At 40.5% G+C, this 27,885-nt stretch overlaps 3 protein-coding genes across 5 annotated transcripts in view; all 3 read left to right on the forward strand.

The window, feature by feature from the left end:
* Positions 1-506: 506 nt before the first annotated feature.
* NKAPL (NFKB activating protein like) lies at positions 507-2,522 on the forward strand. The gene is made up of 3 exons (XM_073006176.1): positions 507-543; positions 641-811; positions 921-2,522. The coding sequence occupies exons 1-3, from the start codon at positions 507-509 to the stop codon at positions 2,144-2,146; spliced, it is 1,434 nt and encodes a 477-aa protein (XP_072862277.1). The 3' UTR covers positions 2,147-2,522.
* A 6,136-nt stretch (positions 2,523-8,658) lies between these two features.
* ZSCAN26 (zinc finger and SCAN domain containing 26) lies at positions 8,659-19,462 on the forward strand. Its single transcript, XM_073005764.1, is given in 5 exon segments — positions 8,659-8,779; positions 13,414-13,494; positions 13,582-13,899; positions 14,228-14,345; positions 17,758-19,462. Coding segments are annotated over 4 exon segments (1,350 nt in total). The 5' UTR covers positions 8,659-8,779; positions 13,414-13,479; the 3' UTR covers positions 18,657-19,462.
* PGBD1 (piggyBac transposable element derived 1) overlaps positions 14,249-27,885 on the forward strand; it is a 32,688-nt gene continuing 19,051 nt past the window's right edge. Inside the window, exons 1-3 of one of the 3 annotated variants that reach the window (XM_007973353.3) lie at positions 14,249-14,345; positions 20,205-25,240; positions 27,078-27,531. In XM_007973353.3, the coding sequence (XP_007971544.2) occupies positions 27,136-27,531 (396 nt within the window). In that variant the 5' untranslated portion in view covers positions 14,249-14,345; positions 20,205-25,240; positions 27,078-27,135. Of the gene's footprint in view, positions 14,346-20,204; positions 27,532-27,885 lie in introns of all 3 variants that reach the window. The other 2 variants (XM_007973354.3, XM_073005763.1) reach the window with 2 other exon arrangements.

Genomic DNA, 27,885 nt, shown 5'->3' on the forward strand with positions numbered 1-27,885 from the left:
GTCTGTGAATTTAATAATTAAAATCATGACTCTGGGCCGGGCATGGTGGCTCACACCTGTAATTCCAGCACTTTGGAAGGCTGAGGTGGGAGGATCGCTTGAACCCAGGAGTTTGAGACCGGACTCAGAAACAAAGTGACAACCGTCTCTACAGATAATTATTAAAAAGTCAACCTGGCGTGGTGGCAGGCACCTGCAGTCTCAGCTCCTCAGGAGGCTGAGTTGGGAGGATCACTTGAACCCAGGAAGTCAAGTTGGCCCTGAACCATGATCGTGCCACTGCACCCCAACCTGGGCGACAGAGTGAGATCCTGTCTCAAAAAAAAAAAAAAAAAAAAAGGTACAACTCTGGCCTGGCCTTCACCTAGCTTAGAGGGTGAGCTCAAACTGATTCCAAAAGAAGTTCTGCTTCTTGCTTCCAGTGGTAACAAGGGGGGGTTGGGAAGTGATTAAATATATTTCCTCCATGAAGAGGGTGGACAACTTCCTTTTTTAGGAAGGAAAAAATGAGGAGCGTAGGTAGTAGGGATCTTCCACAGAGGGGTAAAGTTAAGGAGGCAGAAATGAAAGGGAAGAACAAAGCGTGATAAGCAAAATGGTAAAAGGCGAAATCGAAAAAGAGCAGTGGCTGTTTCAACAGCAGAGGGAATCATTGACGCAAATTCGTCCTTTTATGTTCCCACACGGCTCAAGTTGGGGAATATAAGCCCTAAAAACAGGTGCGCCCTAATCCTACCCACCTCCCACAAGAAGCCTTCACGCAGCGACGGCCCGCGGCTCACAGCACACGCGCGGATTCGTTTTCCGTTTGGTAAGTGACAGGAAGCGGAAGCCGTGCACGGGAGGCCAATTCTAGTGCGCCTGCGTGGCCGCGAATCACCAGCTAGCGTCTGTGTCTGTAGTAACCGCCTATCTCTGAGGCGCGGCTCTGCCCCCAGTATCCCGGTCCAGCTGTTCCGAGGACATCCTGGGCTCTCGGAGGCGGCAACACAGCTCCTCAGGGAGCCCACCATCCCCGCGGAGCAGATGTTCCTCTGGGGATGGTCGTTCCCGTTCTCACTTCTGCGGCCGTGAGGGCTTCAGGCCTCCTTGGAGTGAATCGGACGTGGGCGCTCTTTACCCCTTTAGTCGCTCTGGGTCGCGAGAGCTGCCCCCAGGGCTCCGCAACTACGCCTACCCGTCTTCTTCGTCGACCTCGTATAGCGGATATCGCTACCATCACCACTACTATGCAGAAGAACGGCAGTGGGCGGAAGACTATGAGAAGGAGAAGGAAGAGAACTATCGGCAGAGGAGGCTGAAGGAGAGAGAGAGGATTGGGGAGTTGGGAGCGCCTGAGGTGTGGGGGCCGTCTCCAAAGTTCCCTGAGCCAGATTCTGACGAACATAACCCAGGTGAGGATGAAGAAGAGATAATGCATCAGAAAAGGAGCAGTTCAGATTCCAATTCGGAAGAACATAGGAAAAAGAAGACCAGTCGTTCAAGAAACAAGAAAACAAGAAATAAAAAGTCGTCTAAAAGAAAACATAAGAAGTATTCTGTTAGTGACAGTAACTCAGACTTTGACACAAATTCTAACTCTGTTGATAAGAAGAGAGTTAAAGCCAAGAAGAAAGAGAAGAAAAAGAAACACAAAACAAAAAAATACAAGAAAATGAAGAATAAGAAGACCAAAAAAGAATCCAGTGACTCAAGCTGTAAAGACTCAGAAGAGTTGTCAGAAGATACCTGGATGGAGCAACCAAATATGGCAGATACTATGGATTTAATAGGGCCAGAAGCACCTATAATACATACCTCTCAAGATGAGAAACCTTTAAACTATGGCCATGCTTTGCTCCCCGGTGAAGGTGCAGCTATGGCTGAGTATGTAAAAGCTGGAAAGCGAATCCCACGAAGAGGTGAAATTGGGTTGACAAGTGAAGAGATCGCTTCTTTTGAATGCTCAGGTTATGTCATGAGTGGCAGCAGGCATCGCAGAATGGAGGCTGTACGACTGCGTAAGGAGAACCAGATCTACAGTGCTGATGAGAAGAGAGCTCTTGCATCCTTTAACCAAGAAGAGAGACGAAAGAGAGAAAATAAGATTTTAGCCAGTTTCCGAGAGATGGTGTACAAAAAGACAAAAGGGAAAGATGACAAGTAAGAACTTGTTTGTTGTGCAGCAGGACTTTTAACAAAGTTTTATGTGACCGAAAGTGTTAAAAGGCTTTACAGTGCTACTGTACTTACCATATTACTAAGTCCCTCAGGAAAAGCTTCTTTTGAGATACCTTTAGCAGCTTATTTTTTGTTATTTTAACTTTAAAAAGTAATATGTGCACATGGTTTTAAAAATATTCAACCATTACAGGAGGATAGTTCGTAAAAAGTGAATCTTTCACTTTAACCCCTGACACCTTTCCCCCAAAAAATATCTTGTTGGCGTCTTATATACAGAATATACATTCTGTGCTTATACACGGGTATATGTTGCAGCATAAAGGTTAACAGCTATTAAAGTTTTTTTCGCCTGTTACTCTGACTGTTTTGCCCTTCATTTGTCCCAGGGGAACCAAAAGAAGCCCAGAAAGAACAAAGGATTCAACCAAGTGAATACCTCTACTTTCAGTTAACAGACTGACTTGGAAAATAGAAAAGATTTAGTGGCTCTTACAAAGGAAAAGTCTAGACAAAGGATGGATTTTCTGCATGGCTTTAATTGGACTTTGGCTTTCTTCTCCACTTTTTTTTCCAAGGGTCATTTTCCTTGGGCTGGTTTCCCTTATATAACAAAAGGGCTGCCAAGGCTCCTGAGTTTGGTTATCTTTTTTCTGGTCCACCTCTGAAGAGAGAACATTTCTTAGTTGCCAATCCAAGGAAGAATCCAGAGATTCACCATAATGGATAAGCTTGGGTCACATGCCCACTCAAAACAAGTGTTATTGCTTAGGAAATGGAATGGCTTATCTCTGGAGTCATAGACCAGTTGTAGAGGAATGGATTCTTGACTGAAAATCAGGGTAATTTTGGGCAAGGGGGATAGACAACCAATAAATGCCTACTACAGTTTTGAATGATTTTTTAAAAACATATAATGAAAGTACATGTGCTAAAAGTGAAAATTTTGAAGAAAAGCTTGGCTTTGACTATTAGCCAAATTCTGATTTAAGAGGATATAGGGTTTACTCATGAAAAGAGATATAAAAGATGACGATCAGAGTGCTTGAGTAGATTAGGGCCACCTAGACTAGCAAGAGAAAGAGAAAATGATAAGGTATAAAAAAGAAGACCCAGGCATGATGGCTTGCCTGTAATCCCAGCACTTTCAGAGGCTGAGGTGGGAGAATTGCTTACGTCTAGAAGTTCAAGAACAGCCTGAATAACATAGCGAGACCTACAGCGAGACCTTCTCTCTCTCTCTCTCTCCCTCTCTCTCTCTCTCTCTCACACACACACACACACACACAAAGATGTTAGGTTGTGAAGGGAAGGCAAGGGTTAAAGAAAGACATACACACAGAGGTCAGTTCAACAGGAAATGCAGGCTTTATGTCCAGCATAACACCCACAGAGGTAGGGAAGCAGCCTAATGCCAGTGCCCACCACTGCTTACAGGCTGGGGTACTTATAGGCCTAGGTGGGAGGGGTCTGGGCAGTATGGCTTGCTGCTACGTACTGCTATGTGTTGATAAGATGTTCCCATGATGAGGCAGTTTGGCTCTTGTTCCCACAGAATGTGATGTTCCTTGCACTTTTTCCCAGCAGAATATGATAAAAGGCAGGCTATTTCTCACAGCCCAAACCCCCGTGGAATGTTTTACTTTGATCAAGGCCTGAGAAATTGTGGGAGACTTACAACATGATGCAATTTGAACTAACGAGAGAGAGAACTAGAAGAAGAATAAGGTAGTTGGTAGAACTCATGAGGAGGAGACCAGGTCAGGAGGGACCACAAGGACAGGAGAATTAGCATCGAGAGACTGGCTAGCACCAGTCTTGGGGAAACTTCAGAGTGAGCTCCATTCATGGTATATTAAAAGGCCTTTGTTGTCATTCACTGATATGTGCCTGGCCCCTGAGACTTTAGTTCAACACTAGCCAAACTATCTCATTTTAATAACCCCCATTTCAAAGTTCAAAATACTGATTAGCCCCCAGAGACATGAAGGTGAGGAAATGGGGTTCTAGAATCTGGCAGGGCAGTGTGATGTGGAAGGGCACCTTTACCCTTCCACAGGATGTGACATGGCTGACACTGGACCACACCACCTTGAGATTTTTGCCAAAGAGGGTTGTGGCATGTTGGTGATAGACATGCTGTTACATGTGCATATTTCGATTTTTAGAACAAACTATACCACATTATACACAAGGATTGACACCTTGCTCTTTTCAATTAATACATCCTGGAGATGTTTTATATCAATACATATGAATCTTCCTTTCTTTTAAATAACCTTATAGTATTCCATTATATGAAAGCACCATATTTTGTTGGATGGTTAGGATGTTTTTCTATATTTTGCTATCACAGAGCACTATAGTGAAAGCCTCTGTGGATATGGGACAATATATCTGTAGTATATTCATCTGAAAATAGATGAATATTAGCTCAAAAAGAATCCTTTTGGTCATCTAGAAATGCTAACCTCAAAATAGAAGTATTAAACAAAGGGAAAATATCAGGTGCTTCCTGCGTATTAGGCACTATGGCTGGTACTGGGGATAAACCAAGAAACAAGTTAGACTTGCTCCTTGCCATCATAAAATTTTACATTTTACTGAGGGAGACAGACTTATAAAAGCCAATAGACAAAAATTACAAATTACAGTATGATGTGAAGAAAGTAAGGGGCTAGAGACAGTATTGGGGGAACTTTTTTGATATAGTGGTCAAGGAAAGTCTAAGAATGTCACATTTAAGCTCTGTGTGCTTTTAATAGATATTGCAACACCACCTTCTGTGTTTACACACTCACCAACATCATCACCAATATTGTATTTTCGAACCTTTTGATCTTTCCCAATCTAAGGTGAAAATGACTTTTCATTTTTATTTATTGTTAAGAGTAAGGTAGAGCATCTTTTCACAGATGTATTTATGAGTCTTTTGAAATTCTTTTGTGTGTATGTGAACTGCTCCCCTGATAACCTTTGTCCATTCTTCTATAGCGTTGTTGGTCTTTTTTTCTTACTGATCATAAGAACTCTTTAATAAATAAATTAGATCTTTATCAAATATCTTGCAAATATATCTCCGTGTTATTTACCTTTGACTTGTTTTTCTGGGAGACACTTGACTATAATAATGCCCTTTAAGGTCTAAAAAGATTTTCTAACAGTGGTCAAATATCTTTATCTTTCTCGCTTGGAAGAAGATGCAGCTGAGAAACTGTGACTTCTAAGTAAGCCAATGTAAGATTGGTGAGCTTCTTTCCCAGAAAGATAAAATACACACCGTGCAACAAATAGTATATCTAATACCTACAGCGGAATACTCATGATAGCTTTTTTGCTGTAGTTACGCTTTAACTTGCCATTTAATGTTGCTATTAGAGAGGGACTTGGCCAATAAATCTGCCTTAAAAGAGATTTCAAGAGTTGCAATTTGACTGCAGATCACTGTTGTCTCAGGGGAGCTAATAAAAAGGGTTACAACTTTTCCTTTGAAGTAGTTTTGCCCAGAGTATGTAGTTATGGACTGTGAAATAGAAGAAAAATAACACAACGAAAATTTTGTATTATGTTTACATTTCAAGAAACTATCAGAATCACTTTATTACTTCACTCTGCTCAAGCAGGAAGTTGAACAGATCAAATAACTTGTCTTAGCCACTAGAGTTACACTGAGTTTTATTCAGTGCTGAGAAACAGCCTAAGAAAGCAAACTAGTGAGGCTACTGCTGATTTACAATTTACACATTTTATTAAATAGCATTATTGTTCTCACAGACCATTATTAGATGGCTTTATGGAATTATCAAAAGTAGTGTTTCACAAAATATAAAAATCTCCCACTGGCATAAGGGGTCTAATGTATGTTTCCTGTTTGTTTGTTTTAAAATTCCATAGTACAAGGGAAGGTGTTTCTTAACCTTAGCTACCAACAATTTAGGGAGTAAGAAATTATAGATTTAGGAAAATTGCTCTTTTTATTTTTAGCTTAATGAATTCAGCTAGATTTTAATCTGAATTTATGGGGGATATGTCTAAGATTTCACCATCAAACATAAGGGATTTTTTGGTATATTTGGGATATATTTATTTTTGCCTTATAAAGGAATCATCCATCTATTTATTTTTTATTAGGAATTTCTGCTTTTAGTCAGAAATATATGTTGAGTTTTATGAAATGACATTGTAGCATTTGTGGAGATTATATGATTTTTCTTTATCAGCCTACTAATATGGGTGACTTAAAGTTATAGGTTACCTAATATTGAACTATAAATTCGTTAGATTCATTTGTAGGCTTTGATTGTTTAGAACAATCACTGGACAAATTAAAATTTAAAAACTCAGAGTAATGAGTGAGACCTTCCTGTATAGGTACAAGGAGAAAGAAGAGCAGGAAGCATCATTACCAGAAGATAAGAACTGTAAATCTTATGCTGCAGCATGGTGGCATAACTTGTAATGCACTAGCATCTCTACTGATGATATGGAAAAGAAAGTTCTTATCTTGAATATCCTGTGAATGGACCTGGTAGAAACGGGATCACTATAGTTTACAAAAATGAGGATAATCCTGGAAAATGAAAACCTCAAGTTTGAAAATTGATTTGTATTTTAGTATTTTGTCTCTCCTGGTGATAATAGTGTTTTGAGCTATTCTCACCTTATCTACCCCTACCCCTCCCAAAAGATACAAACAGACTGTTTAAATGAAAAATGCACACCTTGTAAATTTTTAAAAACTCTTCTTTGTCTAGCTACTTTAAAGGTTTTGATTTTCATGGGATATCCAATGCAATGCCAATAATGTCAGCCTTGATAATAAACGTGACAGATTTAAGAAACTAGTAATGGTAGGGAATTTTAGAGGGGGAGTAAATAGGATATAGTATTTACTTTCTATTTAAATTAAATTTTTTATCCCTTATATAATTTTTTAAAAAGTCCTTTTCTAGATATTAAAAAATAAGATATATGAGTTTTCCCTTCAAGAAAGAATATTGACTTCTAATTAGTAACACATTTATATTGACTAGATTTGTTGGCCTAATGAAAAGTTTTAAAGTAAACATATTTAATTTTTACTTTAAAAATATGCTTTCAAAGATACATTCAGTCACCTAAGAAGAAAAGATAACTGCTTGTGATAATGAAACTGATAGCTTTTTCTTTTCTATTATGATAATTTCAATACTTGAAACACTGAATAAATTACATGTCATAGTACAATGGTTTGTATATTTAATGATATTTCAAAGCTTCTATCAACTGATCGGTTACACAGAAAAGTTTGTTCAGAGTTTTTAAAGAGTTTTTTTTTTTCTTCCAACTTTTGTTTTAGGTTCAGTGGGTACATATGCAGGTTTGTTACATGAATAAAGTGCATACTGCTGGGGTTTAGTGTACAAATGATTTCGTCATCCAGGTGGTAGCATGGTACCTTATAGGTAACTTTTCAATCTTCACCTTCCTGTCACCCACCACCCTTAAGAAGTCCTTGTATCTGTTGTTCCCCTGTTTGTGTTCATGTCTACTCAATGTTTAGCACCCACTTAGAAGTAAGAACATGCAGTATTTGGTTTTCTGTTCCTGTGTTAATTGGCTTAGGATAAATGGCCTCCAGCTGCATCCATGTTGCTGTAAAGGACATGATCTCATTCTTATGGCTGCATGATATTCCATGGTGTATGTACCACATTTTCTTTATCCAGTCCACCACTGATGGGCATCTAGGTTGATTCCATGTCTCTGCTATTGTGAAAAGTGCTGTGATGAACATACGAATGCATGGGTCTTTATGGTAGAACAGTTTATATTGCTCTGGGTATATACCCAATAATGGAATTACTGGGTCACATGAGAGCTCTGTTTTAAGTTCTTTAAGAAATTTCTAAATTGCTTTCCACAGTGACAGAACTAATTTACATTTCCACCAGCAATGTATAAGCACTCAAAGAGTTTATCTTCTTCAAAAACTATAAAAACCCAGTTTGTGATACTGTGGGAAGAGAGACTATTTCTGTTCTCTGTTGTAGAATTTATTTTGATAAAGTGATATCTGTTGCTTTTATTCCCCCTAAAACTTACATTCATTGCAAAGTGTTGTTGATTTATTTTCTCTCACAGTAATAGACTTAATTTCTTATCACCTTAAACCTTTCAATCCAAACATATGTCCATTGTTTAGTTTAATTTTCGAAGTACTTTGACAACTATTTTTGCCATTGTGTTTGATGAATTTTTAAATTGGGAAAAAATGGCGAAGTGTGTGTGTTTTATTTATGTGAGCAAAGTGAAAATATTGGTTGTTTGTGGTATCACTCAACGGAGCTGGCCTGTTTTTACATGAATAAAATAAACATTGGCTTTAAAATGAGAAAGAAGAAAAAAAAAAAAACCCAACAATCTCAGCTCACAACGAAATGACCCTCCCAGCTATGCTCAGCAGGCGGTACCCACGTTAGTCTCCTTCGGCTATGCCTGAGCAGTGGCACCATCGAGCCACGGTCCTCCAGCGTTCCTAGAGCGGAGAAGAAAGTGCTCCGAAGAGCTAGAGCTGCCCTCGGTGATGCGCTAAGATGGTGTTTCAGAGCGTTTGGCTCCTCTGAGGCCCCTTGGCCAGGTGAGCAGACCCTGGAGCTGGGCCCCGGGCTGGGGCGGAACTGAGGCTTAGGGGGCCTAGGGAGCAGCTGGTTCCCCGCAGGTGCAGAGAACCTTCCCTCGACCGAGGGGGCGGGGTTCGTAGCGGAGATGTCCGCCCTGGGGCCTGTGATAGTGATGAGGCTGTGGATCTAGTTAGCCGAATACAACCTTCTGCTGCATATTTTTCATCCACTGAGCGCAATTTTAAGTAGGTATTAAATGTAGGCGTCACCGAGAAGGTAATATTTGAGCAGAAATCTGAAGGAGGTGGGTGGAAAGATCTAAGTGGCTTTTGCGGACAGGAACTTTCTAGGTAGAGGGAATAGCAAGTGCAAAGGTCCTAAAGCAGGAGCTTGCTTGGCATATTCGAGGAATAACGGGGAGACCAGAGTGGTTGGAGCAGTGAACAAAGGCGACCTTTGTAGGGAATGATGTCAGAGAGATTGGGGTATGGAGAGGAAAAGTGTAGAGTAAATGATGACTGTATCATGTAAGGAATTTTGTCTTGGTGAGGGTTTTTGGAGGGTTTTGAGCAGAAGAAAACATGATCTGACTTATATTTTAAAGCATCTTTACGTGGAGACTCATGATGATAATAGATTGTAAGTGGGCAAGAATGGAATCAAGGAAATTTGAAAGTTAAGAGTAATTTTTAAAATTCCAAGTAATTCAGGTGGAGCCAGTGGTCAGATTATTGATCTGCTTTGAAAATAGAGCCAATAATATTTGCTACTGGGTCAGATGTAGGGTGTGACAGTAAGAGAGAAGGCAAATATAAAGTTTTGGGCCTGTGGGTGCAAGAGATACTGGAGGAAAGATCTGAGGTTTAGCTTTGATACCTTGTGTAAGTTCTTCAACTCTCCCCGTCTCAATTTCCTTCTCTGCACGATGAAATTAGGAATAGTATCTTCTTTATAGGGTTGTGTGAGAGTTAAATAATTAATGTATGTGAAACATGTAATATAGTTGTCCTGGCTCATTGTTTTATTATGCTGAGACATGAAGTGTGAGTGGGCATTAACAAGAAGAAAATTGGAGGGTTGGAAGGTGGTCCAAGCAGAAGGAATAAGCTGTGGAAGGGCCAATGAGCAAGAAGGAGTATTGCAGATTTGAGGAAATAAAGTAGTTCATTAGATCAAAAAACAATTTAAACCATAGTAAATGTTTTGAACTTAAGCTTAAGGGTGATAATCAGCCATTATATGTAACAGGCATAGCAGGTATATAATAATACTTCATATCCTGCTTAGAATGATCACTGTTTGTGTGTGGAAAATAGATTGATGTGTCAGTCCAGTCTGTTTGTCACAGTAGTCCGGGTAGGAGAAGATGATGGCAAAGGGGATGAGAAGTGGATTGATTTGAGAGATATTTAAGCAATAGAATCAATAGAACTTGATTGATCAGATACATGAGATATGAAAGGAGGAAGGAATGGTCAGTTTTCTGGCTCAAATAGCTGGGTAGATGGAGCTCCTCCCAAAACAGTTTATCAAATTATTATATATTGTGTTTGATATATTTAATCACGTTATAGAAATGAACTCACCACTAATTCAGCATCATACCTGGCCAGTAATCCCAGTACTTTGGGAGGCTGAGGAGTGTGAATCACTTGAGGTCAGGATTTCGAGACCAGCCTGGCCAACATGGTAAAACACTGTCTCTGCTAAAAATACAAAAATTAGCTGGGTGTCATGGCAGGCATTTGTAATTCCAGCTACTTGGGAGGCTGAGGGAGGAGAATCACTTGAACCCGGGAGGCAGAGGTTGCAGTGAGCCAAGATCGCACCGCTGCACTCCAGCCCGGGCAATAGAGGAAGACTCCGTTTCAAAGGAAAAAAAAAAACACACACACACACACACACACATTGTACTCTCTATATATGTATCAACATCATACCACATATTTATTTGTATACCAATACTGATATAGATATCAGTATACATATATGTATGTGGCATAGATATATTTATATACTGATATTGGTACGATATCTCTATAGATGTAATAATAAAAATACAGGTATATATGCATAAATAGTAATATGAATTTTATATATGTATATATATACACACACACACACAAATGCCTGTATTTGTATCGTTATTTGCATAACTAGGGTATCTATATTGGTAAAGATAGAGAGAGATCTAGAAAGAGATTTACTATAGGGAATTAGCATAGGTCATTATGGAGGCTGGGAAGTCCCAGTATCTTCAGAGTGAGTTTTCAAGCTGGAGACCCCGGAGAGCAAATGGTTTAGTTCCAGCTCAAGCCCAAAGGCCTGAGAACCAGGAGAGCTGATGGTGTAGTTCCTGTCTGAAGGCCATAGGCTTGAGATTCAGGAAGAGCTGTTTTAGTTCCAAGTCTGATGGCAAGAAGAAAGCTGATGATTCAGTTTGAAGCATTTTAGACAGGAAGAATTCTCTTACTGAGGGGTGAGTCAGCCTTTTTGTTCTTGTCAGACTTTTAACTACTTGGATGAGGCCCACCAACATTATGGAGGGCAGTCTGTTTTAGTCTACAGTCTACCAGTTTAAATGTTAATCTGATTTCAAAAACATCCAGAATAATGTTCGACCTCACTGAAACATCCAGAGTAATGTTCGACCAAATATCTGAGCACCCTGTGGCCCAGGTAAGTTGAGACATGAAATTAACCATTATAATACCAACCTTTTATTTTCTGGCTAATAATCATCACTTTTTTTTGAGACAGAGTCTCACTCTGTCACCCAGGCTGGAGTGCAGTGGCGTGATCTTGGCTCACTGCAACCTCTGCCTCCTGGGTTCAAGTTATTCTCCTACCTCAGCCTCCGAGTAGCTGGCACTACAGGCATGTGCCACCACGCCCAGCTAATTTTTTGTATTTTTAGTAGACACAGGGTTTCACTGATAATCATCACTTTCTTGGACTTTTTTACTTATATTAAGAACACTAGGAATTGGCTTTTTAAAGTTTAAGTTCATTTTGACTAAGAAAAATAATTATCAGCTGGGAAGTGTTACTATGTACACATTCAGGAATATGTAACAGCAAACTATTTGAAGGCTAAGCCACTGATTAAGTGAGCCTTCCCCCGTTCTGCCACTTACCACATGCACATTGATTCAAAGGCATGTATCAGCAGCTGACAGATGGTATTTCACTGAGCTATAGGGACACTCAAGCATAGTCAAAGTCAAGAATACTAAATCTCCACATACCAAGGGCCTGCCGCAAAGGATGATAGGGAATTGTCTGAGTTCATTTTTGACACGTTGGATTTGAGAGGCTTCTGTAGGGTATCCTGGTCCCAGATAGGCAGAAGGAAATTCAAGTGTGACACTTGAGATGTCTGACCTGAAGAATAAGGAAATCATCAGCATAAGGACAGTAACTGAAGTCGCAAACATATTTATACTCTACATTAGCCCTTTCTAGTTTCTGCCCTATTTCTCTTGTTCCATTCAATGTATTACTTTTTTGAAATTTGTCATTTATGCTCACTCTCTCCATTTTCTCATTTCCTATGGCAGGCTAGCTATTCTTACTACCAAAATTACCTTCACAGAGGTCACTAACGACATCTTTGTTTTTGAATCAAGTATCTATGCCAGGTCTTAGATTAATCCACCATCGTATAGCATTTCACACTCTTGAACACTGTGTTCATATCATTTCCCTTATAAATCAATGAATTCCTCATGTTCTTTAAAATTATCTCATTTGCTTCAAAACTTCTGTGAATTAGGTATTATCTTCGTTTTACAAATGAGTGAACTAAGTCCAAAAGGATAAGTAACTTGCCCTAGGTCACAGCATGTAAGTGACAGGGCTGTATTGGAACCCAGGTCTGTCTAAGGCCCAGGGTCTTTCCACCATTCCACATTTGCAGAAATAGACCTCCTTGACCTTCTGGATACTATTGTCTTTTTTCTCCTCCTACCTTTCCCAGTTCCATCTCACTTCTCTTTCTTACGTGTAGATGTTTCCTAGGATTCCGGCTCCGTATAACGTTTTCCCGGCCATAACTAACTACTACACTGAACATCCAACAGCTTTATGCTGTCTTTTTCTCTGTCTGAAAAAACTTTCCATATTTCCTTGTCTGACTTTCACTTGTCTTTTTTTTTTTCTTTTTCTTTCTTTCATTTTCTCTCTTTTCTTCCTTTTCAAATAGAGGTCTTGGGGTTGCTATGGTTGCCCAGGCTGAACTCAAACTCCTGGGCTCAAGCAATTCTCTCTCCTGAGCTTCCCGAGTAGCTGGGATTACAGGCATGTGCCACCATGCCCGGTGTCACTATGTTGCCCAGGCTGGACTCAAACTCCTGGGCTTCAGCAGTCTTCCCACCTCAGCCTCCCAAAGTGCTGAAATGAAAGTGTGAGTCACAGTGCCTAGCCTCAGTTATTTTGAGGGCTGCAAAATGGTGATTTTTCAAATCTATTATTCCTTCTACATTAGAGGGTATTCTGTAAGATAGTTTTTTCCTTCTGTATATATGTTTAGAAATGGTTGTTTCAGAGAGAAAAAAATGGATAATAGGAAATGTATAAACCCAAGAAAATGTTACTGTTCTTGTTAGCAGTACTATTACTGTTTCTATCGTTCTTGCTACTATATTTTTAGGAGTGTCTCTGAAGATACAGTCCAAAGAAAGTTCTCCAAAACAAGGAGAGCAGTCTGAAGCTGGGGATGGCGACAGCACTGGTGAGTGCCCATTCCCTGGCTCCCCTGAATCTGAAGAAGGAGGGGCTTCGGGTAGTGAGGGAGGATCACTACTCTACTTGGGAACAGGGATTCAAGCTGCAAGGAAACAGTAAAGGCCTTGGACAGGAGCCATTGTGCAAACAATTCAGGCAGTTGCGTTATGAAGAGACCACAGGACCTCGAGAAGCACTAAGTCGGCTCCGGGAGCTCTGTCAACAGTGGCTACAGCCTGCAACCCATACCAAGGAGCAGATCCTGGAGCTGCTGGTGCTGGAGCAGTTTCTGACCATCCTGCCTAAGGAGTTCCAGGCCTGGGTGTAGGAGCATCACCCAGAGAGCAGGGAGGACATGGTGGTGGTTCTGGAGGATTTGCAGCTGGATCTTGGAGAAACAGGACAACAGGTGGTAAGGGTCAGATGTGCTCTTTTTCAGGAATGCAGAAATTGAGATCTCTGGCCAGACAGGTGGACGTGGGCTCACCAGCGGAAGGAGAATTACTAAGCTTTGATTCAGTTTTTTTCCAGTCTAGCTGTTCATTTCTATAGGTCTTACCTCAACCTTACCTGGCCCTTGCTGGGAGAAAACAATGTGTGCCAGATTCCCCATCTTCTTTTCTTTGCCCCTCTGGGGTTTCTCTTTGTTCTCTTTTTTAACATGTAGGTGTTTTTCTGAACAGCAGTTTCCTAAACCCACCTGTATCTAATTATGCCTCCATATACCTAATTGTCCCTAGGATCCAGACCAGGCAAAGGAACAAAAAATACTTGTGGAGGAGATGGCCCCTCTGAGAGGAATGCAGGAACAGCAGGTTCGGCCTGAGTGTGAAGTTACAAAGCCTGAGAAAGAGAAGGGTAAGAACTGGATTGCGTCTGCTGTGTGTGAGATGTGGTGGACTGTGCCTTTCCCTCTGAGGTTCTGCTTAGCACCCTTGTCTTTTGTTTTTTCCTTTTGTTTTGAGTTAGGTTTACTGAAGCATAATTTACATGTAGTAAAATTCACTCTTTTTAGATGTACAGGTCAACGAGTTTTCACAAATGTGAAATAATTGTGGTCTAATCAGAACACTGTCAAGAGATAAGAGATGTCTATCACCCCATATATTTTAGTTGAACAAAATAGCAAGGAAAGGGTACAAAGAGAACCTGGACCTTCACTTTGCTCTTCTTCCTCTTACTGTAGGGGTGAATAAAAAAAGTAGTGCTAGGCCAGCTACTTGGGAAGCTAAGGGAGAAGGATGGCTTGAGCCCAGTTCAAGGCTGCAGTGAGCAATGATTATGTCACTGCACTTCAGTCTGGGCAACATCTCTTAAAAAAAACAAGTAGTGGCCAGGCATGGTGGCTCTTGCCTGTAAACCCAGCACTTTGGGAAGCCAAGGCAGGTGGATTACAAGGTCAGGAGTTCAAGACCAGCCTGGCCAAGACAGTGAAACCCCGTCTCTATTAAAAATACAAAAATTAGCCAGGTGTGGTGGCAGGTGCCTGTAATCCCAGCTACTTGGGAGGCTGAGGCAGAGAATTGCTTGAACCCAGGAGGCGGATGTTGCAGTGAGCCGAGATCACACCAGTGCACTTCAGCCTGGGTGACACAGCGAGACTCTGTCTCAAAAAAAAAAAAAAAAAAACAAGTAGTGCTCATTTCTTAATCAAGGCAAAGAAAGCCATTTTTAAAAAATTTCCTTCAAATTATTGTAAATGGCCACTATCTTTCATTTCTAAATGTCACCTGGATTTTTTTTTTCTATATTTTCTTTTTTGTTGTTGTTTTTCTATTGAGACAGGGTCTTGCTCTGTCTTCAGGCTGGAGTGCAATGGTACAGTCATAGCTCACTATAACCTTGACCTTCCAGTCTCAAGTGATCCTCTCACCTCAGCCTCCCAAGTAGCTGGGACTACAGGTGTGTATACCACCACACCTGGCTTTTTATTATAATTATTTGTAGAGACAGGGTCTCCCTATGTTGCGCTGGCTGGTCTCGCACTCCTGGTCTTAAGTATTTCTCCCATTTGGGCCTCTCACAGTGCTGGCATTATAGGTGCAAGCCACCTCGTTCAGCCTCCTTTATTTTCTTTGTCACTGAAATTCTTCTTCCTAATTTTTGCTTCTTACATTTTTTCATTTCTTCTTCTTTTTTTTTTTCTGTCATAGGACTGATTACATTATATTGTAGTTTCTGGTTTGCTTCTCTTTTTCTCTTGCCAGACTAAAAGGGAAGGGTTTTGTTTTGTTTCCTGAGTCAGCTACAGTCCCTGGCCTAGCGTAGACCCTCAATAAATGTCTATTTGATGAATGGCTGATTTCATATCTAAAACCATGCTTTACATGCTACCTATTCCTCTGTTCAATTTCCAAGTCATCTTCAAAGTTACCTTTCTTCTGGGAGCATTCTGAATAAAGTAGCTGAAAGAAAGGGGCCTACCTTTTCTCAATAGCCTTGTAGAAACGAATTTGTACCATGTAATCAGTGATGGGTATATAGTTTAAATACAAAAAGTAAATGTGGCTGCCGTGGTGGTTCATACTTGTAATCCCAGTACTTTGGGAAGTCAAAGTGGGAAGATTGCTTGAAGCCAGATGTTTGAGACCAGCCTGGGAAACATAGTGAAACCTCGTCTCTACAAAAAATAAATAAATAAATAAATAAATAAATAAATAAATAATTAGCTAGGCGTGGTGGCATGCAGCTGTAGTCCTAGCCACTTGGGAGGCTGAGGCAAGAGGATTGCTTGAGCCCAGGAGTTCAAGACTGCAGTGAGCTATGTGATTGCACCACTGTACTCCAGCCTTGGCAACAGAGCAAGACCATGTCTCAAAAAAAGTGAATGTAACGTCAGTAGACTCTTGAAAATGTTCCTTACCCCCTGGATCTGTTGAAAATGTTATTTTATATTCAAAATTCAGGGTTTTTTTGGTTTCATCCTCTCTTGCTTAAGTTGTATATGTGATTATGTCATTACTGGAAGAGTCTTATTCCTTTCCCTTAATCTCTCACTCCTGCCCCCTGCCCCCGTGTAGGACTGAATACTTCATTCTGTCGCACAGGGTCTTTGTACACAGTACATTATTACTTTATTTAATTTCTTCACTCCTCACCTGTGACCTTCCTTTCTCTGATATCTCCTTACTAATCCCTTCACTTTCACTTTTCCTTTTGGCTGTCATCTACTCTCTCCTTTTTAATTATCTGCTGAATTAACTTGCTCACACTGATTAACCCTCCTTTGTTTGTTATTAGTGCTGCTTAGAGTCTCTTTCTTCTATTTTCTCCATCCAGCTTTCCTTTTACTCTCTCATTCTGACTTTGCATCCCCAGTCATGCTCCTAGCCTTTAAAGAGTTATCCTTAGCTACAAGAAAAACTGGTAAATAAAAATATAAAATGAAACAAAACGAAAAACTTGACATTCTTCTCACCCGTCTGCTTGTGTATCTATCTGAGCTTAAGTTTTCTCTATTTTCATTTAATTTCACCCTTAGGACACAGGCCATTTATTTAGTAAACATTTGTTTAATGTCTGTTATGTACCAGGCTCTGTGCTAGAGAAAACAAAGTCTGCTCTGCATGTGCTTACAGTCTCTTGGGGCATTGTGCATCAGGGGTGCAGGGAGAGAGATAGACATGAATAAATTATCACAGCGTTGAGATAAAAACTCTGTTGAACCACACAGGAGAGCAGTTACTGTTGTCCAAGGAGATTAGGAAAGCCGAAGGCATTTTTATGAACTTCATGTTATTGTCACAGTCTTATGGTGCAATATTCTTTCTTTATTGATGAGGACACAGAGCCCAGATAATTTACCTTACTTTTTAAAGATTACACAGTTAGTGATAAAATTGGCACCACATCTACATTTCTTCATTTTCAGTTAAAATGCTGTCCCTTTCTTATGGGCCCTGGGGGTCTCAATTAACCTACCTTTTTTATTTTCCATGTGACATGTTATCTTCAAGACTGTACAGGCATGCCCTTTCAGACAGTTTATTTGCTTGCTTGCTAGCTACTTTGTGTGTGGTATCACATGATAAAATTTAAACTATTTAAAATAAGTTACCTCCCACCAGAATTCCCCATCTTTCCCCAAAGGCAGTCATAGTTAACAATGTCTTGTGTACCATTCTGTAACTCTTTTATACAATCACAAGCATCCACAGTGTTTTTACTTTGCACACATGGCTTCATTAAGTTTTTTTTTCCTTCTAGTTGCAGATTCCTTTCCCCAAGCATCAAAAGACAAGTAATTGGTGGTATATATTTAATATTGCAGGTGAGGAGACAAGGATTGAGAATGGGAAGCTTGTTGTAGTAACAGACTCTTGTGGAAGAGTAGAGTCATCTGGGAAAATACCTGAACCCATGGAGGCTCATAATGAGGGCTCTAACTTGGAAAGGCAGCAGGCCAAGCCCAAAGAGGAGACTGAGTATAAATGCTCAGAATGTGGGCAGGGATTCCTCCAGCACTCAGACCTGATTGAACATGCGAGTATGCACACGGGAAAGAAACTCTGCGAGTCTGATGTGTGTCAGAGTTCCAGTCTTACAGGACATAAAGTCCTCTCTAGAGAGAAAGGTCATCAGTGTCATGAGTGTGGGAAAGCCTTTCAGAGGAGTTCACACCTCGTCAGACATCAGAAAATCCATCTTGGTGAGAAGCCTTATCAGTGCAACGAGTGTGGCAAAGTCTTTAGCCAGAATGCAGGCCTTTTGGAACATCTCAGAATTCATACTGGAGAGAAACCTTATCTATGTATCCATTGTGGAAAAAATTTTAGGCGCAGCTCTCACCTTAATCGACACCAGAGAATTCACAGCCAGGAGGAGCCCTGTGAGTGCAAGGAGTGTGGAAAAACCTTTAGTCAGGCCCTACTCCTCACCCACCATCAGAGAATTCACAGTCACTCCAAAAACCATCAATGTAATGAGTGTGGAAAAGCTTTCAGTTTGACCTCAGACCTTATTCGACACCACAGAATTCATACTGGAGAAAAACCTTTCAAGTGTAACATATGCCAGAAAGCCTTCCGACTAAACTCACACCTTGCTCAGCATGTAAGAATCCACAATGAAGAAAAACCCTATCAGTGTAGTGAATGTGGAGAAGCCTTCAGGCAAAGGTCAGGTCTTTTTCAACATCAGAGATATCACCACAAAGACAAACTGGCTTGATGAGGCGTTCTCTCCTGGTAGAACGTCAGAGAGGGCACATTTACTATCAAACAGCACTTTAGGAAAAGTCACCATAGCCCACTGTGGCATCAGAAAATTCTTGGGGGCTCCCTGCCTCTATTCCTTCTCCTTTGCTTTCCTTGAAGTCAGCTTTGGACCCCAATAATTTCATCCTAGATAATATGATAGGATCAAAGTTAACCAGCATTCTTCACTGCAGGACATCTCAGAGCTTTTAACATAACTGCATGATTATATACTCTAAGCAACAGAGAGCTTCATGACTGAGTAAGGGTTTTGAAGTCAGCAGTGAATCAAGTGCCCACAGATTTGCAGACTTAAGCAGAACAAGAGAAGATTGATATTTTTGCATTTGCTATAGCAACTTACTCCTATAAAATAAAACTGATGATGTTTGGACCTTGAGACTACTCTCAAAGGTGTCTTAAAGTACAGGTTAATGGTGAACATTTTCCCCCAGTGGCTTCACCTCATTCCTCCCACTGGCCTTACCCCTTCTTTCCCCAGTGGAAGCATTTTCAAAAGCAAAGATATTTTTCGCTGGTGAACTTTAGAACTTGCCTTCAGGGTTAGCTTCATGTAATTTTACCACTTCCCCATCCGCACTGCATTATGTCAAGATTCAAGTTATAAATCAGCGTTTTAGACTTTGAAAGAGATTTCATGAGTAATTTGAATGCACTTTGCTGAATTAATCTGAATAGCAACTGTCTGACTTGATAACTTGAGTGCCAGTCTAGTGGCTGCTGCATAGACACTATTCAATAAATGTCTGATGAAAGAAATTGGACTTTTGCGCTTTAATATTGATGATGCAATTTTGAAATGTTGCTTGTTCTGGAATACGTTGGAAGTTGAACAATAAAGTCAGCTTGGAGAGGAGATCATGATCTTTATATTGTGAATACCAGAATGTTACAGATGAAGAATATTAAAATTAGGGGTGTCCACTCCAAAACATATCACCAGAGTGATAAACACCACCTACTAATTGTTAGTAGCTGCAGAGGGTTATCCTTTCAGGAGAAGACTTTTCGGTCTTCCAGTGTGAAAAGATCAGTGAAACCTCATGTAGTGATTGGGACTAGATTCAGCTGCATATAGTTTAAAAACAAGGCATGAGTGACTTCATACAAGTTTATTTTTCTCTCTAATAGAAAAGGGCTGGAGATAATTAGTCCATCCTTGATGGCTGCTGAAGCTCCAGTTATCACATGTAAAATGTGGACAAAAGGCAGAGGAATAGAAAGAGGCTCCTCTCAGTTCAGTTACCTCCTTTTGAGCATCCTCCAAAAATCACTTAGCAAGTATGTCATAGGCAAAAACCTAGACAAAGAAGGCTGGAAAGCGTGTCTTATTCTGGATTGCAGAGTGCCCAGCTGAAAATTAGGCTTCCATTACTACATTACTAAGGATAAAAGGAAGACTTAAGCTGACCAAAAGCAACAATCAATACAATTTCTTGGAGGGAAAAGAAAACAAATCTGTCATAGAAGCAGCTATAGCTTCTTTTTTTTTTTTTTTCAGACGGAGTTTTGCTCTCGTTGTCCAGGCTGGAGTGCAATGACGCGATCTTGGCTCACTGCAACCTTCCCTTCCTGGGTTCAAACAGTTCTCCTGCCTCAGCCTCCCAAGTAGCTGAGATTACAGGCATGCGCCACCACGCCCAGCTAATTTTGTATTTTTAGTAGTGATGGGGTTTCACCATGTTGGTCAGGCTGTTCTTGAACCCCTGACCTCAGGTGATCCACCCACCTCAGCATCCCGAAGTGCTGGGATTACACGCGTGAGCCACAGCGCCCAGCCTTCAGCTATAACTTTTTGAGACACTAAAAGATTTCATGTAAAATCAGTTGTAGTGTGTTGCTTAGAAAGCCAGAAAGCTATATATATTTTATTCTGCCTTTATAAGTAAAGTTAACTTGATGTCTGGAATTTTCCCCACAGTATTTTGAGGACTATGTTAAGATAAGTATCTAAACATTTAGCACCATCTCATAGTTTAAATCTATTTGATTCAGTTCAGTTTAAGAAAGAAAGTACATAGAATATATTATTATGATGAAAACGAAAAGATTCAAAGTGTGAAGTACTTTCCCTCACAATTATCTGGAAGACGTATATTGGCTTTCTCCATGATGATTTTGTAGAACAGATGTAAACATTCTAAATGTATTGACACCTTACACAACTTAATTCTTCCTTATAGGTCCAAAGGAAATGATGTTCTCGTTATTTCCCTTGAGTCAGACCCATATCCACATGGGCATAAATGTCAACTGGAGGTATATTTAATTAATAATGTCTTACTACTTTATTCTAAAAAGTTATAGAAACATTGAACAAAGGGCAAATGTTATAACAGATCTCAAGGTTTTGCCTGCAGTGTAAGATACCCTGAAAGGTAAATTTAAAATCCCTATTCAGAGGACAGGAACCCAGGAGGGATGTATTGCAGCAATATTTTCTACTGATCAGGCTTTTCTGTTTGAGTAGTATCCTGTAATACCCAAATATACAGTGAAGTAGGAAGTCGCTGTGCCTCCATTTCCCACTCACTCGTTTAAAAAACTGATAAAGTTACTATGTAGTTTGCCATTAAAAGTAGTATGGAAAAATAGGAAAGGGAAAAAATAACCCTAATTATCTGTATTAATATCTTCATCAATTATTAATTTATACCTGATAGAAGTTCATATCCATTGTTTTAAAAACTTGAAAAATGTAAAGAAAGCAAATCATCTTGTTCATGGTACAGATATAACCTCTTAATGTAGATTTGTAGATAACTGGTCTTTTTCACATATAAACAATTGACTTTTCTCACTGGACTTTATGTCATGAACAATTTTTATGTGTAACAGACAGGATAGTCAATTTACCTATCCTCACACCCCATTCTAATCCACTCCTGCCATAATCCTGACTGTGCAGCCTGCCATGTGACCTGTCCCCCACCACTGATGATTGGATCAGGAAAGGACCCTCAAGCCAGGCTTTAGATGCCCATAGGAATTTGACATTGGGTCACAGATTCTGATTAATGTTTATTAGGCATATGAACCCAAAAGTAATATAGAGTTGGAGGCTAGATGCAGTAGCTCATTCCTGTAATCCCAACACATTGGGAGGCCCAGATGGGAGGATCACTTGGACCCAGGAGTTGGAGTCCAGCCTGGTCAACATGACGAAACCCCATCTCTACAAATAAGAAAAAAATTAGCTAGGTTGGTGGTGCACACCTGTAGTCCTAGCTACTTGGGAGGCAGAGATGGGAGGCTTATTCAAGTCCAGGAGGTCAAGGCTGCAGTGAACCATGATTGCACCACTGCAGTCTAACCTGGGCAACAGAACAGGACCCTGTCTAAAATATACATAGAAAAATAGAGGACACAAGCACACACTGGAACAATTTTTGTGGCCACATAAAAACCAAACCAAATCGAGACAAACTGAGAAACAAAAAATGAAGCGGACTCCTGAAGTGGGAATCCCATGAATCAGGTGTGGCAACTTCAGCCCTCAGCCTCTGCAATCCATATATATCCTGGTCTTGGGAGTCCATAGAGTACTGTTTCCTTCTAATAAAGGTTTCAAACAAAACCCTGATTAAGACATGCTAATCATTAAAAGTCTTTGTGGAAGGTAATTTTCCATATAAGCTGTGCAATATTCTATGGTATATGTCTCCAGTGTTAATCATTTACGTCATTTACACTTTGATCACCATAAACAATTTTTCAGTGAACATTCTTGGAAATAAAACTTTGCCTACTTTTTTTACAGAATTTTTTTCTTTGTTCAGTTCCCATAATGAGAATCAATGAGGCAGAAAGTAGGCATATTTTCTAAGGCTTTTGATGTATTTGCCAGAATGCCCTCCAGAAAAATTATACTAATTTGTATACCTTGTTAGCAGCCTGTGATAATGCCCAATTTTCTATACCCAAATAAACTCTGGGAATTACTCTTTTGAATATTTGACAACTGATACATACAAAATGGATTGCTTTTTTTAATAGACTACTTTTTAGAGCAGTTTTAAGTTCTCAGCAAAATTGAGAGAAAGATACAAAAATTTCTCATATACCCACTGCTCCCATTCATGTATACCGTCCCCTATTATCAACATCCCGTCCCAGGGTGACATTTGTTACAATTGATGAACCTACATTGACATATTATCACCCAAAGACCACAGTTTACATTAGGGTTCACTCTTGGTATTGTACATCTTATGGGTCTGGACAAATACATAATAATGTGTCCACCATTGTAGTTTCATTGCCTAAAAATCCTCTCTGTCTTACCCATTATGCATCCCTCCCTCTCTCCAGCCCCTAGCAACCACTGACCTTTCTACAGTCTTTATAGTGTTGCCTTTTCCAGGATGTCATGTATACAGGTTGAGTACCCCAATCTGAAAATCCAAAACACATTACAATGTGAAACTTTTCAGCACCAACATGATGCCACAGGTGCAAAATTTCACACCTGACCTCATGTGACAGGTCATAGACAAAATGCAGTCAAGACTTTGTTTCGGCCGGGCACAGCGGCTCAAGCCTGTAATTCCAGCACTTTGGGAGGCCAAGGCTCCTCACCTGAGGTCAGGCATTTGAGACCAGCCTGGCCAACATGGCTAACCCCCATCTTTGCTAAAAATATAAAAATTAGCTGGGTGTGGTGACACACACCTGTAGTCCCAGCTACTCGGGAGGCTGAGGCACGAGAATTGCTTGAACCCAGGAGGCGGAGGTTGCGGTGAGTCAAAATTGTGCCACTGCACTCCAGTCTGGGCAACAGAGCAAGACTCAATCTCAAAAAAAAGACTTTGTTTCATGCACAAAATTATTTAAACTGTATAAAGTTAGCTCTATGTGAGTAAGGTATATATGAAACAAATGAATTTCATGTTTAAACTTGGGCCTCATCCCTAAGATATTTCATAATGTATATATAGATTCCAAAATCTGAAATTGGAAACACTTCTGGCCCCAAGCATTTCAGATAAGGGATACTCAACTTGTTGAAATCGTACAATGTGTAGCTTTTCAGATTGGATTCTTTTACTTTCTAGTATGCATTAAAATTTTCTCCATGTCTTTTCATGCCTGATAGCTCATTTTTTTCATTTTTTTCTTGTTTCTTTTTTCTTTCTTTTTTCTTGTTTTCTTATAAACATGTTTATAGCAGCTTTATTCATAATTGCCAAAACTCAGTGGGTAAATGAATAAATAATGGGTCTGTTTTTAAAAGTGTTTTATATTTTTACTATTGAACATCTTTTCACATGTTAATTTGTCACTTACCTTGTTTTGTGTATAGTAACGTTCATATCCTTTACTGATTTTTCTACTAAAGTCTCTTTTTACTCTTAAACAGAAGTGCCCTTAAAAATCAAATAGGGAACTTACATATCAACATTTTAAATGCATATGTCCTTTGGCTGATCAGTTCTAATATGTGGCATTTATCCTAGAAATACATTCTTAAAAGAATGTAAAGGTATTGAATGATGTTCCCTCTAGCATGGCTTTTAAAGAAAAAATATAACCTAAGTATGCATCAATAGGATAGTTAAGTAAATTATGGAACACCCATACAATATTACTTAGCTGTTAAAGAATAAGCTGATCTGTGAAGATCTCCAAGCTGTCTTAACCGAAAAGAGCTAAGGTGCAAAATTACATTGTGATATCATAAGTGTTTTAAAATGTATAAATGCTTATTCACTAAACAAAATGTTTATTAAGTGCTACTGTGTGACAGGTAGTGTCTTAGATAAATATGCACAAAATACAATGGTTAACTCTAAAGAGTGGGACACTTTTCGTTTTATGTTTCTTCTGCAACTTGACTTTTTTATTGTACGTATATTATGTATACTTAAAGAAAATAATTTGTACAACTTACTATAATGGTCTTTTAATTGATCTGTTTCGCCTCCTAACCAGTGATGACCCCGAAGACAGACATTTACCACTTTGTTGGTTTTTAATTGTAATGATGTACATAAATGTGGGGCGTGCTTGCACCGTCCGGATTGGCCTGGGGTCCGGCAGCAGAGAGCGACCTGGGCGGGGCGGGAGGTGGCAGCGGGGGTCCTCCTGGATCACCAGAGAGACGAGCGGCCGTGCTCCTAGAGAGGCAAGGAACCCGCCAGACTCCGCCACTCGGCTGCGGGCGCGGCGAGGGGAGAAGCTTTTGTGCCGGCCCGGCTGCCGGAGGCGCCGGCGACACCCGTCAGACCCGCCAGCCCGCCTGTAGCACGGCCTGGGCTCTGGGGAAATCGGCGCTCCCGACTGGGCAGCCCCGGGCCTCTGCGCTCCCTCGGGAGCCTTTCACGAGGTCGGCTACGTCTTTGTTTTGCGCGTTCCTGAACTTTTGGTCCATTAACCAACAATTAGACACGCAGGTATTCAGTGCCTGGCGCGGTGCTAGATGCTGGGTGTAATCTCAGAAAAATACATTCTGGGGTGCGCCTGAGGGTGCTGGCTGCTGGCATCTCGGTGCTTTACGTGCATTCGTGAAGAAGTCCAGCAGTATTTGTTGAATACCAGGTACGTGCCGGGCTTATAGAGTCTATGCAGAGATAAACTCCTGTTCTCAAGAACCCAAGTGGGGATGGGCTGGGTGATGTGTAATACGAGATGGAGGAGATGAAGGTTAGGTGCAGTTTTCCATGGGAACACCCATCTCTACCTGTGTGGCTTACTTTTCCTGTCTATATGTTAGGGTTAGGGGTGGCCAGGGAAGGTTTCACATAGAACATTTGCGCTGGGCCTTGGGAATTCACCCTTAGAAGGGGGGTCCTGACTGTATAAAGTGGGTGGGAAAAAAATTGAGTACTTAGCATGGTAGTGAGATAAGGAATTTGGGAAGACCATGGCTTTCTTGAAAGTAGAAACTAAGTCTTTTATTCCAGAGTTAGCTTTATGCCTGGAAAACAATGAGATGCTCCACAAATGTTTATTGAGTGACAAACAAATCAGCAAAATCCAGTAAAGATTAGATCCTGGGGAGTTTGAATTTACTTCCACGAGTTTAATGAAAACTTTGTATGTGTTTATGTGTGTGTAAGGTATGTTGAATATGGTCAGAATTGTGCTTTAGGGAATATTAATCCAGTAACCATAGAAGCGGGGAATTGGGCAGGAATACCATAACATTATTGTGACAGTGAATGAAAATGATAGTAACATAATAAGGAAAGGATGGCTGCAAGAGGCGTTTTTAAGAATTGACTTGATTCACTGATTGTATATAGAGGCTGTTTAAAAGACTGAATGCATGGAAGATGATGGTGATGCCAGTAGAAATGGAGAAATACAGAGTGAATGCAGCTTTGAGGAACTCTGATCTTAGTTTGAGATCTGTTGAAATTATAGTGCAAGAGAAGCCCACAGCTGCTGGCATTTCAAGATGTGGGTTTGGAGTGCAAAAAGCAAGCTGGAGCCAAAGATTTGAGTCTTCTTGGGAACAGAGATATATTGAAAGTGTGACTAAGGAGATCACAAAGGAAAAAACGAAGAGAGGGAAGAAAAGAACTTGATGCATTTCTACTGTTTCAGTTATGTGTTGTTGCATCAAAAATCAAATTCTAAACTTAGTAGCTGAAAACAAGCTTAGCTTATTGTTCCTCAGGATTCTGCAGGTTCACTGGGTAGTTCTACTGGTCTCACGTGGAGTTAGTAATAGAGCTGCATTCAGCTGGTGAATTATTTGAGCACTAGGCCCGGCTGGGCTTTAGCTTGGTCATTTTGGTTCTCATCCACATGACCTCTGTCTAGCTAGCTTGGGCCTCTCACAGCATGGCAGTCTTATGGCAGTGAGCCAAGAGCTACAGCAGCACTCTCTCTCTTACAATGTCATTTCTGCCGTATTCCATTGGTCAAAGCAAGTCATAGGCCAGAACAGATCCAAGGGAAGGAAAAATAGACTCCACCCCTTGATGAGAACAGTGGCAAAATCTCATCACAAAAGGTATTTGAGGATGGGAGACTTTGGAAACAGTCTATTACACCTACATTTAAAGTGGAATATTCAGTGAGAGTTACACAGATATAGATGACCTTTGAGACTGTATTATTTGCCCATGAAGGCAGCCATCTGCCTCCTCAGTGGGTAAAATGATCCCTTCTCCCCAGCTAAAGTGCAAGCTACTCGAGCGTTCTTATTGCTAATGCTTCTTCCCTCATATCCTACATCCCTTACCTCTGGACTCAGACCCTTTAGTACTAGTTCAAAATATACTTCTGATTCATTTCACTGATAAATAGAAGCAAGCAGGCTCAGCTTTTGAGCATTACCTACAGTGGGTACAAAAATATAAGTAGATCACATACAGTTTTGAAGCTCTTAGAATTTGTGTGTTGCTGATCAATTCTTATGTCTCAGATCTCTATTTCTGAACACAGACCCCAAGTTAAATGAAGCTTTAGCCTCTAAACTCAACATGTATGAAGCTTTGCCAGGCCCTGCTCCTGAAAATGAAGATGGCCTTGTGAAAGTGAAGGAGGAAGATCCCACCTGGGAGCAGGTGTGCAACTCACAGGAGGGCAGCTCCCACACTCAGGAGATTTGCCGCCTGCGCTTTCGGCAGTTCTGCTACCAGGAGGCTCATGGACCCCGGGAAGCTCTGGCCCAACTCCGAGAACTTTGTCATCAATGGCTGAGACCCGAGATGCACACCAAGGAACAGATAATGGAACTGCTGGTGCTGGAGCAGTTCCTGACCATCTTGCCCAAGGAGCTCCAGCCCTGTGTGAAGACATATCCTCTGGAGAGTGGAGAGGAGGCAGTGACAGTGCTGGAGAATCTAGAGACAGGAAGTAGTGACACAGGACAACAGGTGGGAAGAGAATGTGTGTGGTGGTGTGGGAGAAGAACAGGGGGACATGTATCAGTTTATTTTTAACTTTTTATTTTGAAATAACTTCTAATTTATAGAAGTATTAGAAGAATAAAGAACTCCTGTAAACTCTTCATCCAGATTTGCCAGTTGTTAACATCTGTTTCATGAAGTCCCATTGTTGTGTACACACTTGTGCAAGGAAGTGCATTCCCCCAGTATGCATATGTACATGTATACACACACATACATACATACACATATGCAGTATTTTTTTTTTTCCTCAAACCATTTGAGAGTTAGTTGCAAACACTATATCCCTTTACCTCACTGTTGCCCAGGCTGGAGTGCAGT

The sequence above is a fragment of the Chlorocebus sabaeus genome, chromosome 17 (assembly GCF_047675955.1).
Source record: "Chlorocebus sabaeus isolate Y175 chromosome 17, mChlSab1.0.hap1, whole genome shotgun sequence".
Taxonomy (NCBI): Eukaryota; Metazoa; Chordata; class Mammalia; order Primates; family Cercopithecidae; genus Chlorocebus; species Chlorocebus sabaeus.

What these genes read in the sequence shown, in the direction of transcription:
- NKAPL (XM_073006176.1), top strand. Translation starts at nt 507, where the DNA reads ATGAGGAGCGTAGGTAGTAGGGATCTTCCACAGAGGG. An exon ending in TAGGGATCTTCCACAGAGGG is followed by an intron (nt 544 to 640) that starts GTAAAGTTAAGG and finishes CTGTTTCAACAG; the next exon opens with CAGAGGGAATCATTGACGCA. An exon ending in GCGGATTCGTTTTCCGTTTG is followed by an intron (nt 812 to 920) that starts GTAAGTGACAGG and finishes CCTATCTCTGAG; the next exon opens with GCGCGGCTCTGCCCCCAGTA.